The sequence below is a fragment of the Carettochelys insculpta genome, chromosome 3, assembly GCF_033958435.1.
Source record: "Carettochelys insculpta isolate YL-2023 chromosome 3, ASM3395843v1, whole genome shotgun sequence".
NCBI lineage: Eukaryota > Metazoa > Chordata > Testudines > Carettochelyidae > Carettochelys > Carettochelys insculpta.
In genome coordinates this window covers 68,532,289-68,549,197 of record NC_134139.1, presented here as the reverse complement: position 1 = coordinate 68,549,197, position 16,909 = coordinate 68,532,289, and the positions used below count along the sequence as shown (strand labels likewise).

General features: G+C 40.6%; 1 protein-coding gene across 7 annotated transcripts in view; it reads right to left on the bottom strand.

The window, feature by feature from the left end:
* Positions 1-16,909, bottom strand: part of CEP170 (centrosomal protein 170) — a 183,480-nt gene that overhangs the window by 30,941 nt on the left and 135,630 nt on the right. For 4 of the 7 annotated variants that reach the window (XM_074990081.1, XM_074990082.1, XM_074990085.1 and 1 more), the window contains 4 exons: positions 11,630-11,756; positions 4,632-6,506; positions 2,583-2,633; positions 528-762 (listed from right to left, as the gene is read on the bottom strand). In XM_074990081.1, the coding sequence (XP_074846182.1) occupies positions 528-762; positions 2,583-2,633; positions 4,632-6,506; positions 11,630-11,756 (2,288 nt within the window). The remainder of the gene's footprint in view (positions 1-527; positions 763-2,582; positions 2,634-4,631; positions 6,507-11,629; positions 11,757-16,909) is intronic. The other 3 variants (XM_074990083.1, XM_074990084.1, XM_074990086.1) reach the window with 2 other exon arrangements.

The window sequence follows — 16,909 nt, the reverse complement described above, 5'->3', positions numbered from 1 at the left end:
AAAACCAAGATGAATTAAAAATGAGAAGTGAAAACATAGTCTGTCTTTCAATATGGCACAAGCTCACCTCCAAATCAGCTTTGCATTTATCTTATTTGTTTTTTTATTACATACTGATTTTAAGGCAGTATAAAACATATAACTACTTCTTAAGGCAGAACAAAGTGTAACAAAAGTACATTTGTAACTCTCACTAATGCAACTGGAAGTTCATAAACAGGACTAATTTTCCACAATATAAATACGCTAGTGGCACTACCTTGATATTGAGCGTCTACACACGCCCTACTTTGAAGTTAAACTTCGAAGTAGGGCACTGCTCCATTCCCAGGAATGGAGTAAGCACTTCTAATTAAGGGAAAATGTGTATAGACTCTCTTCTGGCTGCTTTGACGTAGTGTCTAACTTCGAAGTTAGTTCCTAGTTTAGATGTACCCTCTGTGATTTAACTAGCCTATTTGGTCAAGCACTACCTACTTCAGAAAAAAAGGTTTTGATATACTAAAGGAATTAAAAAAAATGCCAACCTTGCTATTTCTTCACGATGAGCAGTCCAATCACGAATGTAGTCCTCTTGTTCCTTGATCCTGTGCTTGAATATACTGCTAGTTTGCGCTGCTGTCCCAGAGCTTTGCAATCGAGGGGTTTTCATGGCTGGAGAAGTACGTAGACGGGTATGTTTAGGGGAATTACGGTTTGATCCAAATTCATCTTCTGAGGTGGAAGCATAATCTGTAGGAAAGCGCCTCCATCTTGAATTTACTAAATTAGTTTGATCATTAAAAAAGAATTATTATTGTATCTTTTGCAAGAAACAAGAAATCATTTCAAACACCACAATAAAACACCACAACTGTTCAATATCAAACCCCAAGTACCTCACAAAAGTGTTCACTATATCTTAAAAAGAAGATACTAAATTTGTGTTAAATAATAAACATTGATTAATAAAACGTGGAAAAACTGATGCTCTCTGTATAATGGTGAGTTGTCAAAAAGATGCAAACACTATTATTTCCATAAAACGAAAGTAATCGGTGTTACAGAATGAGGGACCAATTTATTAGTATTAATATAATTAGGTGGCACTGTTTTTGTACATTCCCCTCCCATTAACTCTAAAGTACTAATTGTACAAAGATACACAAGGGTGAAAAAATGAGGGAAAGCTGAGCTGGCCCAAGGTCTCTCTACATGGGCCAACACACAAAAAACACCATTTCTGCAGAAGATATTATGCATTTATTATTGAAAAAAACAACTTTGTAATTCAGTATCTTGTTACAAAGATCAATGACACACTGATAACAGCATCTTCAGAGCAGACAGAACTTGTACTCACGCTGAAAACAACACATTGCTGAAAACGGACAGAAGCAGTGGAAAAGAAACAGAGGATGAGGATCTCAGCAATCAGTCACTTAACGGCTAAAAATGGATTTCAGAATTGCCATCCTCCTGCTTTTCTAGAGGGTAGAGCATTCACTATTATAACATGCTGCACCTAATCAACCTCAGGCCACGGAATTTTGCAAACAAATATTATTTCTGTGTTAATCCCTGGCTCTAAAAATTAATTCTTTTGAACTAAAGGCTAATGTAGGAAAATTCATAATGTAATTTGTTAGTATTAAAATAACCTGACTTTACTTTAGGTCCCCAAAATATAATTTAACTTGTTGGAAAATGTGAAGATACTTTTACTGAGGTTGGTTAGGTGTGCTGATGATAGTTTTGAAAACCAGCATATCCAAGTAGATGTATTTATTCCTGGTAATCTACAAATCGTGATTGTAAGATGTAATTATATAGATATACAGTGGATGTGAATAATATAAAAATACAAGCAAATTAAGATTGTTTTCCCCTTAATTGTTAACAACAGAGTAGTAAAGTAAACAAATCAGATATGAATATTGGCACAGATATTTGCAGCGTGATGTTTTAGTTGAGAACAGGTTTGTGTAATGCTCTGAAAGATTACAATATGCAGTGTGAGAAGCTGGAGTACAAGCTTAAATCCCTTCCTTCATTTAGACACTACCTTTTTAATTGTTAAAAGGCAAAACAGATTTTTTTTTCTGGTGATTTAAAAAGAAGTATGGTTGTGAGCCTAATCACAATCAGGTTTTATTTTACTGTCTGTTCTAATATTCTAAAATTATCACAAGGAAGAAAAGTTCTGTCCACGGACCCACTACCACTTCACTTGTGGGATTCTAAGTTGTTTTTATCAATGAAAGCAGAACATAAGGAGAAAAAGTATTCCTTTCCCTTTTTCAGTCCAAAAACACATGCAAGAAGTATTTGATTTCAGACATAAGAATTTTAGGGGTTGGTCCCAAAATTTACCAAAAAAGTCCTTAAAAATAATTTCATATATACAATTAATCTTTTGTCCACATTCTGATATTTTAATAAAAATGAACACCAAATTTGTTTAAAAATGATATCTCTGAAATGTTTCTTAAACAGCTACTTCAACAACTCAGCACTGTACAATGAACATAAATAGCCAAATTTAAAAACTAAAGATTGAAAGAATAGTGAAATATTAGAAACACGTATTTCTAGTACTCTACCACTGTAAGTTTCAACAGCAGGATCTGGGTCTGCGAGAAGCTGGAAATTCTCTGCGTACAAAATATTGTTTTATCATGTTAATTTTTAAAGAAAACATTCAAATATAGAGTATTTGCTTCACAAAAATCTATTGCAGATATTTAGTGTTAACTCCTCCATTCTTAACAACAGTTGGCGGTTTGGAGAAAAACAAAAAGAGTTGCAGATATTCTTAATTATATTTTTGTAAAGATAGGTGATTCTGAACAAAGTGAAAACAACAGAGAACTTCTATCTAAAGTCAATCACATCTATAACTAAGATAGCTAGACAGAGCCAAAAGCCTGCTTAATACTTGGAAACATCATAAAGATTTGAGGCCCCAAAATGCTGTGTTGCTGTTTGCCCTATAGGTTTCTCACAGTAAACTTTGGGAAAATTTGTGCAGTTATAGTAATAGTAGCATAAGTCTTGAAAATCAATATACATATTAACAAAACTGAGCATGTTTTGCATTAACCTAGCTATCTCTTTGCAGAATATAGAATTTTAAAAAACATCTTGGCTACATCCATACTACATTCCCCTTTTAAAAGAGGAATGCAAATAAGGGAAATCGAAAATGCAAATAAACCACTGATTTACAAATCTCACGCTTCATTTGCATTATCTCGTCCGATTGTTTTTTTGGAAGATACTTTTTTTCCAAAAAAGCCACTCCCCCGCCCAAGAATAAGGATTCTTCCAAAAAAGGGGATTTTTTCCCCCTGAAAGAAACCTGTCTACTCTGCTTTTTTTCTGAAAAAAATCTCTTCCAAAAGAGAGATCAGATGAGATTAAGCAAATGAGGTGTGAGATTTGTAAATCAGCACTTCATTTGCTTTTTTGATTTCCCCTCACTTGCATTCCTCATTCAAAAGAGGAACGTAGTGTGGATGTAGCCCTTTTGGTCTCTCTGAATGTGCAGCCTCTCGTGGCCAAATCAACCAGTCAATCTTGCAGATCTTAACTTTTGGTATTAGACCTTGGCCAACTAAAAGATCAAAGCATTATAGTGCCCCTGAACCATTTCTTTTTTAATGAGTTGCCTCTACCACTTCTTTCATTCTCTCTGCCTATTGGTTTACAATGACTTCTCCTGCTATTCCAAAAAGAGTTTCTACCCTCACAGCTATCATTACTGCTCACCCCTCATGGCCATCCTCTTTCCCAATCAACCTCATGACTCAGACTTTAAGCCCAAAAGGAACAATTGTGACTATCTAGTCTGATGTCGTACACGCTTTAGGCAACAAAACCTCAATCACTCAAAAATTCTGGAGAGAAAAGGCACTTTGAAGTGTTCACGGCTACACCGCCTACTGGCATTTTGAAGTCTGACACTTCAAAGTTGCTGTGGGGAGAATTAGCCTAATGAAGTGCTGCATATTCATCTCATTAAGTATTCTCTAATAGGCTGATTACCATACCCACTTCAAAGACGTGGGCAAGTGTACACATATACACTTCTAAACACAAAAATACTGAATAGCTAATTTTTTTTGTTTGTTATTTCTTTGCTTATTTTAGTAAGTAAATTACATTTTTGTACTTTCAGAAGCAAATCTTAAATTGCCTTGTATTTATTTTGTTCGTGCTCCGTGCCTTCCTCAGACTGCCCTCATACTTCTGGATTCTTACAAGCTGATGTACCTTTTCTAATTTTTGCTGCTACTGACCTTCTAAATATTTAGAATTCCGACCCCACAAAAGTGTTTCTACATTTTTGTACTATGCTGACCACTGCAACATTTGAGCACCTCTGATATTACAATTGGTTAGAAGATTCCAGTAAAAGTCATACACCAAATGGCTAAGGAATTAAAATCCCTTGTCCTTGTATTAAATTAAAAAATCCGCAATGATATATATGGGGTCTTCTTTCTCAAAGAAGAAGACCAATTTAAATAAAGTTTGAGTTAATTCTTCATAATAAAGAATTGTTAGCTTAACACAAAAAACGAAAAGCCAAAGAAAATACATACAATATCAAGTACTGAAAAGGATTAAATCCAAATAATCTCACATACCTGATGGAGAGTTATGGGCAGAAGTCAATGATTTGGATTTAGAATCGGAAAGTCGAGAAATGCTATTAGCTCTAGTTCTAGCAGAAACTTTATTACTATCTGATGATGGTGTTAACCTTGCACCACTTCTAATGATGGCTTCTGCTGTACGAGATGAGGCAGTGCTTCTAGTTATTGTGGCTTCAGAGTCACTACGTGCTGATAAAGAACCAAGCCTAGTTCTCCGTGGTTGGGCAAGTAAGTCAATCCTGGAGATATTTCTTCTTCCTGATGGAGGCTTTGATGTAGAGCTTGTAGTGGACACTTCAGAAGCCACTGAAGCTTTATCTGCATCAGCAAGTTCACTATCTGAGGCTTCACCAAGTCGTGCTCTGCGCAAGAGGGAAGTCCTTGTGGGGCGAGGCCTTGGAAGAGTGGTTGACTTACTGGACTGTCCGGTTGTAACTGGAGAAGTCTTTGATTTAGCTGATCTGCTGCCCTCCATTTTGGAATGTAAAAGTTCATCTGCAGAGGTAAAATGACTCCTTCCATGTGACTTCCCAGAATAAGTTTCTTGGTCAGATGACAAGATATCAGAAATGGCAGAATGAGGTAGGCTAGATGTTTGGTCATCATCTGTTAAATCTACAGAAGGCTGCCTCATTCTTCCACTAGGTTGCACAAGTTTACGACCATCGGCTCGAGAACCAGTATCTGAAGATCGGCTTTTAGTTTTCTTTTCTATCTTTTCTCTAGCATTTGTTGCAGAAGATGATTTTAAAACATCCTTGGAAGGAGAACTAGTGGAACATCTATCCTTATAGAGGGTGGTAAAACTCTTTCGCTTTTGAGTAGGTTTTCTCTCAGTGTCACCAGTAACCAGACTGATTGTGCTAGCCGTGTCTACATCTGACTCTGGTGATATGGAATTATCTCTATTATAGCTAGGCGTTTCAGGTCCTTCATCTGTTTTGTTTTCTTCTCGTAATTTAGCTTCAAGGAAAGCCATTACTGCTTCTGTATCTTTTAAAATAAGCGTTGTATCCAGACTAGAATCAGTGTCCACTGAATCACTTCTCTCACGTATTCTGCTTGTGGAGGTTAAAGCAAATGATGGGGGAGTAGCTCCAGTTTGTTTATTAATATGAGGAATAAGTTCTATAGGTATATTTGTGCTAGGTTTATCTATAGTAAAGCTGCCTTGTCTCACTAATGGTTTGGAAGATTCTTTCTTCTCTCCTCCTAATCCTTTTGGAGTTTGGCCTTTTATAATTTCCTCGGGTTTTTTTCTTTTCTCTTCATTTTGTACTATTTTCATTTCGGCTTTAGTTGTAGAACGTCTTGGGGCTTTTTCCTGATTATCCAACATTTCATGTGGAATAAGAGTCTGCTCTCTACCTTTCTCAACTTGACTGGCAAGAAGTTTCACTGAAGACGCTTTAGCTGAAGTCTTATGTGCCTGCTCCTTTTGCTCTTGCTGTTGAATTTTAGCTAAAGCTTGCTTTACAACGGAAGTTTCTCTGACAACTTCATTCTTCTCTTTAGTGGAAGAAGAGCAGCTGCTGGGGTGAGAAGATAATTTGTTGTCTCCACTAGCTTTAGGAGAGAGGCCATTCATTGTTCTGTTTGTCATAGCCACGTTCCTACTATCTGCATCTTGTGGCATTTCTTTTTGGGATGCAAGAGTTGGAGTTTCTTTCTCTTGGAGTTCTGTGTCTTGTTTTTCACCTATCTCTGATCTCTGATTATGGGTAACCTTTACTCTTGAAATTTCAGTGGCTTTTTCCTCTTTTGGAAGCTGGGGAAGTGTTCTTCTCTTTCGCTCGCCTTGGCTTGTCACAGAAGCGGCTGAGCCAGCACTTCTAATTGAAATACCAGATTCACTGATGTCAGTATCTAAAAATGGAAAGAAAAAACCTCTTGGAAATCAGTGAATAAAGAGCAAATCCACCAATCAAAGCATACATTCTAAAGGCTACACAGTTGTAATTGATAAAGTACATTATTTCTACTTCAGAGAGAACTGGAACTTGGTCTTCTGTAAAATGACAATTAAAGGCCTTCTAAAGCATGACACAATAGATTGGTCAAAACAGTTGTCCAGTTTACATACACTATTGGTCACAGAAGAGACATTTTAAAATAATGAAGAAAAACATCTATTAATACTAAAATACTTTTATGTCATGGTTTGGCACGTGAAGGTTCTGATACAAACAAAGGAATATTTCCCTCTTTGATAAGCCTTTGTAGCATACATCAAATTACAGATATGAAATAAGTCATGTTCTCATAACTTGTGTTCCAATAACAAAAGAACTAAAAATCATCAAATGTAATTAGTAGGCAGCAGGTTTAAAACAAACAGAAGTATTTCTTTATTTCTTTACACAACATAATCATCCTGTGGAATTTGTTGCTAGAGGATGTTCTGAAGGCCAAGCCTAACAGGAGTTCATGAAAGAACAAGACCAATTTATGGAGGATGGCTCCATCAAATAATATTAACCAGGATGGGGAGGATGTCCCTATCCTTCGGTAGCCAGTTGTTTTCCTGTGGATAAATACATAGTGTTCTGTTCTTTTAAAAGGGCTAATCCACACAGCTATGAGAGCGCTTTCGAAAGAAGGAAGACGGAGATACCGCGGATGGGGTTGCATGGCTGTCAAGCCCTTCCAGGGCCCACAACCAGCTGCTTTCTTAAAGGCTCTCCTCTCCAACTCCCCCGCCCAGCATGAGCCAAGGTCTGCCGAGCTGCCAGCAGCGACACAGACCCCAGTGCAGCAGCACCATGCTGACACCCTGCTTCTGGCACTGGACGCAGACATCGTGGAGACTGTCCCCATCTTGTCAGTGTGGCCGCCCCCATCCTCCTCGAGAAACAGAGCGACTCCCTGGAGACGTGGGACCCCCCCCAACCTTGCATCCTACCCCCTGGCACACCAGGGCTTGTGGAGCTACCCCCGTAGTTCAGATTGGTGGAAGCGGTTGGTGCTGGAACAATGGGACAAAGCTGCATGGCTGCAGAACTTCCACATGAGCCAGGGCACCTTCCACGAGCTGTGCCACTGGCTGGAACTTTCACTGAGGGACCAGGACACCACCACGTGGCCCACGCTCCCCCTTGAGAAGCGGGTCACGATTGTGATGTGGAAACTGGCCACCCCAGACTCCTACTGCTCAATGGGGTACCAGTTCGGGGTGGGCAAGACCACCATCAGCATGGTCCTCATGGAGGTAAGCCAGGTCCGGGGCACACCCTCAGCATGGGGAGGGGGCCACTGGGCCCAAGGACCCCTGGGGATTGCTGGCCAGGAAGGGGCATGCGGACCCCTAGGGGCTGCTGACTGAGAGGGGGCCCAAGGACCCCTGGATGCTGCTCACCGAGAGGAAGTGCGTGTGGGACACTGGCTGGGAACACCCTGCCGCACCCTCAGGAGAGCGCATGGGCTCAACCAGGCCCAGCATGCGGTGGAGTGGGCCTTTGGGTGACTCAAAGGGCGGGGGCGTTGCCTCCTCGCCCACGTTGAGGTCAGGGTGCGCAGTATCCCCCAGGTGCTGGGCGCCTGCTGTGTTCTCCACAACATTGTGGAGGGAAAGGGTGATACCTACATTCAGGCATGAGTGGCTGAGACCGCCACAGGGTTTGAACAGTTAGTTGCTGTTGCCAGGCAAACCACAACAGGGTCCAGATCTGGGAGGCCCTCCAGGTGAGCCTCGCACCTGGGCTGCACTGACCCCACCCCTGATGCCCACCCCTTACCATCTCCCCACGTGTCCACCCCCGACCACATGCACCACCACCACCACGCATCCTCCCCACGAGGCCATGGGACACGGGCATTGGTGTCCAGTAAACATTTATACCCATCAACCACAACCCAGTGCCTGTGCAAATGTGCAACTACTTACAATGAGGGGTGGAGGGCCAGCCATGTACATCAAGAGAAGGGGAGGGGCCTGAACTGGGAGGGTCATTTGGGGACAGGGGTCGCTGGGTGAGAGCCCTGTTGGCCCCAGGATCCCCCTCCCCCCCGGCTGCGAGCTCCATGGCAGGGCTGGGATGTGCGGGGAGCACTGGAAGGTAGGGGCATTGGGGAATGTCAGTGGGGGTCTCAGCATGGGGTAAGGGGTTTGGGGGGTGGGGGGTCAGTGGGGGCGGCAGCTCAGAAGGCCAGGAGCCATGCTACATTGTTCACGTGCTCCTTCAGGGTCCCATGGATGCCCTCCAGGCAGGACATCAGCCAGTCCCACACCTCCCTCCTCCAGGCCAGGTTAGCCTCCTACAACTGAAGGCTCTGCTCTGCCAACTCAGCCTGACGGAGGCTGGCGGTGTCATTTCCCATGCAAAACTACGGTCTCTGGCTGTGGGCATGGCAGTCGGTGATGCTGGAGACTCCTGGCCCCCATCTACCACCTCCAGGGGACTCCTGGGGACCACTGAGGCTGACGGGCTTTGTAGGTCCTTGATTGCTACAGCTGGAAGGGGAGACAGATGGCGTGTCAGTCCCTGATCAAGACCCCGTGCCTCTGGGACCCCCACCCTCACTTCCCTCCAGGGCCCACGTGTGATGGGTGTGGCATCCTTGCGGCGTTGGGTACAAAGGCATTCCCCTCGAGTTGGGATCATCCTCGTGTGCAGCCCAGCCCTGGATACATCCCACTGTGCATCTGGGTGCTGGATGGTGTGGGCAGGGGCCAGGGGTGTGCAATGGGCCATGGCTGGCCGGCGTGTCTGGCCCTGGGACTCCAGGCCCATGCATGGCCCACTGGCAGCTGTGCCACCCCCACCCTGCCAGCTGAGGCGCAAGCCTTGCCGTTCACTTACCAGGGTGTCCCTTGATGACCTCTGGCTCTCTGTGGCCCAGTTGGACATCCCTCCTCGCTGAACAAATCCCTGGTGGTGTCCGCCCCATGTCTTGGGCTGGTTAGCCCCGGCTCCTCAAGGCCCTCTGGATTGGGCTGGTCCATGGATATGTCCAGGACCACTGGGGGCGGGGAGCTATCCCGGGCCCCAGGATGGAGTAGAGCTCCTGGTAGTAGGGGCAGGTGCTGGGACCTGCCCCTGAGCGCCTGGCCTCATCCCAGACACGGGCTTAGCCCTGCCGGAGTTGCTCTGTACTTGACCCAGGGTCTGCTCCTGGTGTCCACAGTGGGTCAGTCCCTGGGCCAGGCTGCTGCATTCCTCCACTTGACCCCCATCTCATGGAGGATCTGGTCCTCTTTCCAGAGACCTAGGAGCTCTCGGAGCTCAGACTCCATCTGGGAGAGAGCCCATTTTTTTCTCCTCGAGAGCTGACTCCTGGGAACCCCATGAGGGCTGTGGGGCCGGGGGGCAGGGGCAGCCTCTGGGGCTCCAGAAGCTGCCTGATGCTGGCCATGTGGCCTCTGCTGTCCTCAGGGGACGGCTGAGCAGGCATGCTGTTAGCAGCTCACGCAATTGCGGCTTGACTGCTCTCAGCTTCCTGCCACGGAGCTTATGGGTCCATGCAGCTTTAAGAGCCGCTGGACATGTGGATTGTAGAGCCCCGCTGCTGCAGGGCAGGGTGTCTTTGGCTGCAGCTGGGCGTCACCATGGAGGACTTGTCTTTCAAAAAAGCAGGCCTCGTGGAGCGATTACACGTACCTTCTTTGGACATAGCTTTTTGACGGGGGGAGGGGGACACTCTCCCCACTATGGGATAGGGGTCCAGCTTTCGACATCTGAGATACATTCCTCCTATTTCCAATCAAAAGAGCACATGTAGACACTCCCTCTGTTCTTTCGAAAGTGGGCCTGTCTTTTTGAAACAACGTGCACATGTAGACACACCCCAGTACAGCTAAAGCAATGAAGGAGCTTCCAGCTAACGAATAGTATGTGCACTTCAATACTTGGAAACCTCAGAGAAATGATATTGTTCTATAATTTCCAGTTATATTACTATATAATATTTATAGTAAGAATTTAAATATATTACAGCATTTAAGAGTGCTAGTCCCAGACAAGTACCCGAATGTGCTAGCATGATTAAACAAAGAACAAGAAGAAACCCAGGCAAGATTTTACATGTATAATCTTATAAAAACCTTGCACTAGAATTTTCCATTTTCAAGTATCTTGGTTTAAATAATAAATTCTAACATGTTATATTATATTTCTGTCTCCTGCATTGGACTGTTCACAAATACAGATGAAAAAAGAGACGAAGTAAGTAAAGGTATCCCCTTGTTCACAGTCCAAGTTATGTTTAAATGCATAGCATAAGGCACAGCATATTCATATAAGCAAGTTTGGGCAAGTTCTTAAGGGAAAGAGGGAGCCTGAACACTTGATACAGGATAGCGTGGTTTGGCAACTGTTGAGGGGTTCTGACTACAACCATATGAAATTATGTTGAGAGTGTTTCCTGGACCATACAATTCATATTTTTGATTGACTGTTTACTGTTCAGTCCAGTAAAGCCCAGTGGGAAAGGAAATATACAAAGGAATTTACTAATAAAAATATTTGACAAGTTTATCTGAACTGAAGCTTAAATGAGTATCTCCTTTTATATTTTTCCAACAAACGCGCCAATACACTTTTTACAGAGGGAAGGCATGGCTCAGTGGTTTGAGCACTGGCTTGGTAAATCCAGGGTTGTGAGTTCAATCCCTGAGGGGGCCATTTAGTGAGCTGGGGCAAATAAATTAAAAAAAAAAAAAAATCCATTAGGGATGGTACTTAGGCCTGCCAAGAGGGCAGGGGACTGGACTCAATGACCTCCCGAGGTCCCTTCCAGCTCTATGACATGTGTATCTCCATATATTATTACTGCATAACTCTAGGAGTTCATGTTCAGCCTATTTTGTCATTAACAGGAGGGGTCAATTCAACATAATTATGAATTTTTAAAAGACTTACAGATAAGTAACTGATGATGAACCAACAATACTGGTGATAATTATACTAACTATCTAGTTCTGTAACTAACTTTCACCTCCATATACTCTTTGCTACAGAAATTAAGATGACAACAAAGAGTACTTATTGTACCATTTTCTAGCGGAGCAGGTGCAGATGACTCCAACCTCATGTCATCTTGATCATGTCGTGTATGATTAGCAGCCAAACTAGCCCACTGTGACACCCAACGTTTACTTCCAGATACAGCACAACCCTCCTGAGAAAGAAAGAAAAAAAAATAGGATAAGAAAGATCAGATTTTGCTTGAAATATGTGACTATAAAGTTGTTAAACTGGTATAGTACCAAAAACATATGCTCAAAACACAGATGTGCCTGAAATCTTAATTATTTACATGGAAAGTCAAACTATTCAAGGAACTCATTTCAGTTTGTCTTGCAGAATATTTTAATACTGGATCGACAGACTTAAATCCCTATTGTTCTAAATGGACGCAGAACCACTACAACTTGGGCAGTGGTTCCCAACAATTTTCCACTACTGTAAACATTCAAACAATACATATTATATGAAAAAAATATCATGTAGGTGAAAAGATCATTTCATTCCTAAACTTAGAGGAAGATGTTGAAAACACAGAGCTAGCAGACCACTCAAAAATTATAATATATATTTTCTGGGGATTTGGGATAGGGGAAGGGCAAGGTAGGCATTCTCTCCAGAGCAAAAAAGAATTGACCCTGTCAGGAAGGTATGTTTAGGAAGATACCACATAATAGGAGTACTTCAAAAATTAATGGGTATTGGTAGAACATGTAAACATAACTGTGTGAAGATAAAGGTGTCTGGAACTGTATCTCAATGTACAAACGTGAAGTAACAGGAAAATGTATCTTTGTAAATTTAAAGTCTAATAACATAGCTTCACATATGAATTAAAAAAACTGAACTGCATTTTTGTAGCCAATACAAAGGACACTTAGGACATATATTAGTTTAGATAAAAATTAATTGGGTTTACAAGATAATTAGGACAGTCTTGGTATCACTGTTGTTAACGTAAAGTAGTAAGGACAACTGTAATTTTCTTACCTGTTCTGGAAAGAACAGGGTCACAAAAGGTAGTATCCTAAAAAATAGTATGCTTGAATAGCTTTGATTTATATTTAGCTTTCATTTTAATCAAAGTTTAGATTTTTAAGATTAGACATCTATAAGACATCTCTGTGTCTATGTAGTGAATTATATGACAATTTAAATTTGCCATTGTATAATTTAAGCTTACTCTGGAAAAGGTCTCTAAATAAGTAAATATAATACTGCCCTTTCTTCTAACGTACTGCTGTGTCACTGCTCTGTGCATTCCACTCATTCACACAGGCAAACAAAAATCGTATCTCCAAAGGCTATAATGAATTTAATGAAGACTAACAGGATGGATAAAAGGTGTGTTTGTTGGGGAGAGAGGGAGAATTGTGTGAAGGGAATTCATCTTTAAGAGTCTAAAAAGAATGCATTTTACTGACAAATTACAACTCCAGTGAAGATGGGGATCTGTAGCTAGACAATAGTAATAATCATAGATTAAGGCAAAGGAACTGACACACACAAATGTAGCTCATAAAGAATCTGAAGGAGCTATCTGTACTCTTGAGACCTTAGCTGCATCTCCATTGTCCCTTGAATGTTTGGCATTGCCAGTTAGCGTCTATTGTGATGATCGTTTCCCACTAGGAAACGGACCGAGATTCCAACTTATTTCATCTAAACCACATAACGGTCATACATCATTAAAAATAGCAGCAAACTATTTTCCTGAGTGACAAAAGTGAAAGGTTCTGTATTCCACTACAATCCTATAGCCACATCTGCTCAATCCTTTTTTTTTTGAATATTTAAAACCCAAAATTAGCAGCATGCTTCGGCTTCACACACAGAAAAAACATTTTAAGAACAAAATAAGAGAATAATTTTCAGTTAATTGTCAAGATTTGAGTTCAGGGTACTGATTTGCACCTGCTGATGCAGCTGACATCACTAACACACAAAAGTGCAAAGAATGCTATGAAACTAGCTTTAGAAATGCAGTAAGAAAACATCGGCCTGATTCTTGCGAAACTAAGTTAAGCATTTGAATTCATTTTTCAAAATCAAATATTACATATTTCAGTTCTACTCATAAAAATTAGGGCAATTTTTCATTTACTTAAATTGTGTGTCTTACCATCCACAGCGGAGAAATTGATGGCAAGAAGAATTATATCATACTACAATAGGTCATAACACATAAAATTATATAAATAACTTGCACTATTTTCAGACTAATTGAAGACTAATTTATTAACATCTAAAGAGTCATCTCTCTTTCTTTTTGGTTTCTTATGAATTTTATTTACATAATTTTCTTCCCCTCTCCTTAACAAAGAGTATCACATTCATTACAACACTAAAACTCCTGGAGTAGAGCCCATTTAACCAACTGTGAACCTTATGCTAAAGGGAATTCTGAGTAGCTCAATTTCTATTACCCATAAACCCAGGAACTTAATCCCCTTTATCAGAAGTCTGAACTCTATCAGCTTGTGAGGCAGGATATTGTAAGCCAGCTTTTGAAGATCCCAAAAATAATTGTAACCAATGAGTTTTATACGTTACTTTCAGAAGATAATCATATAGTTACACACCTTATTTTTTATGTGGCATTTAAGTCTACACGTTATGATGCCGAACCCCTGCTATACATTGTAAAGACAGTCACACTAGGCAGCTTCCCCTCCTTTTTAAATTTCTACTGCAATAATGAATAGCTTAACAAAAAAGTGATAAAGTTATAAAATAGCTTCATTTTGAAATCTAGCATATATCACCATGGTGAGGAACATCACAAACACTTACATCACAAAAGAAATGATAGTTACCATTCCTAACCAGTTACTACTACGCGAAGTCATACTAACACCCTCTCACTCTTCCAAATCACATTCTCTGAGCATCATCTTTAATTGCATAATGAGTTTCCAAATCCCCATTGGACTTCCAGACAATTTCTGAAATGCATGATTTAAACTTAACAGGTTAACTGCTCAAGCTATTTATGTTGACCTCATTTTCTTTTATATACTTGTTTCAGCTCCATCACCAATGAGTTGGTGCACCAAATAACCCTCTACTGTGACTTTTAGCTCACATCTCCAAAGAGAACAACATATTTTCAGGTATGATTTGTGGACTATACAACACCAAAGGACATATGCTATGGACACATGCTAAGTCATCTGCTTCAGGTTTAAAGGACATGAATGCAAAACTCCCATGCTACGGCTACACTAGAGAGTTTTGTCAAAAAAAATGGTGGAGTATCCACACATAAAATGCGTTTTGTTTACAGTATGTCAACAAAAGCCAGCACTTTCGCCGACAATCTTCTGTCTCTCCCGGGTGACGAATAGCATCGTTGTCGACAGATTCTGTTGACAAAAAAAGCTGTGTGGACGCTCTCGGGGGGGACCTTCTGTTGACAGACAGGGCCTCTGGTTTACTGTGCATCCCCATTTGCTGAGCCATTCTGTTGAGAGCAGGCTGGGCAGTCCAACTGTACTTTGTCAACAGAGCGGATCTTTTTCTAACAGCTTTGGCTGCACTCCGACAAATGTTTTGTCAGAAAATGTCTTTTGACAGATGCTTCCAGTGTAATCACAGCCTGATAGCACATAATACAGGACACTTAAGCAATGGTAGAAAAGTTCTCAATAAAATACAAACTATCAGAAATTCTAAGCTGAGAAACGGTAAGTAGAATTTACTTACATCCAAAATGGTTTGATGGGTCAAAAAGTTAAAGTAATGCAAGGATAAATGATAAAAATAAAGCCAGTATGAAACATGCCGATTCAACTGTTCTATCTAATCCAGATGCACTGTGCTAAATAGCTTCACAGGATATATTTAATCACACCTCAATATATGCTAGCTGTATAATACTACTATTTCCTTTAAGCAAGAAGAAAAAAATGAATATAGGCATTCAGAACCACGCGAGACGATGAAATTATAAAACTGGAACAGGTGAATCTGAAAGTACAGCAAAAAAATTTTAACAAGACTGATTCCATTATCGCAAAATGTAAAAGAAAACCATGACATAAAAAAAGAGATAATATTATGAAGTTAGCATGAAAGTAAAAGGTTAGAAAACTGCAGATAATCTCCAGTAATTTGACTGATGAAAAATACATATAAACTGTGGCTGAAAAGGACAAGTCCAAACATCTCAAACTGAAAAATTCATAAAAAAAACTACCTTCTTAATTTTCCCACCATTAACTCTCTAAAACAGCTTTACTTTAGATCATACTGACCTCTGGTGGCTGATATTTAATATAGAAAATACAAGTGTTTCAAAGTATTTTGGAATGGTTGGAATTAGAGGCCGAGCAGTTCATTATTTATTTAACAATTATTAACCACACTGTAATGGTTTTCAGTCAAGAATTCAAAGAACTATACATAATCAATCCAAATATTCACTCACTCCCTTCTATTTTATTCCACTCGCTCCCTCAATTTTAGCCGCTCTCAGAATGTTTGATCATTGCAATGAAAACAAAGTTGCTAATCCCTTAAAAAGAAAGAGGCTATTTCAGTCCCTCATTTGGATGTATGTGTTCTTTTTGATTTGTCGCAGACACTTCAAACTTAAGACATCTCAGGCCAAAATTATCTTTCCACCCACAAATCCTTATTCACCAACTTCATCACTACTGGCACCGCTTTCATCCTTCCAGTCATCCAGACCAGTACTATTATTTTTTAAAATTCCTTTGTACTTTTCATTCTACACATATCCTGGCCATTGCCTCATCCTGCCTCTTGTACTATACCTCCAAAACTCATGTTTATTTCCCCCCCAATACCAAAATATTAAGTATTTTGATAATTTTATACATTAAAAATGCAATTCATTCTCACCTTCTAGTTCATCTAAAAGACTACTGGAATTATACTCCTTTCCTTTGCGATAAACATCTCCAGATGCTTGGATCTGAAATAGTATCTCTCTTTTGTTGTTGTGGTTGTTGCTTAAAGTACAATCTAATTCTACTTTAAAAGCCTTCCTTAACTCCTTTACCAACTACATCTGTCTTCATCTCTTCCTGCATTAATTCTGTTTCTAGTTAGTATATCCAAAATGATCCTGTGAGAATTCTCTTTGAAATATTTACCCTCTCATGACTTTGCACCTTTTTGGATCTCATCCACTGTGACTTGGAACAGCCTCATTAATAAAGCCGTGCCAAACATGCTCCATATCCACTACACATTTACAAATACACTATTTTTTCTGTGCATTCTGGACATCAGGAGGCATAATCTGATACTGAAGACCAAAGTATAACTGATGGTTATGTC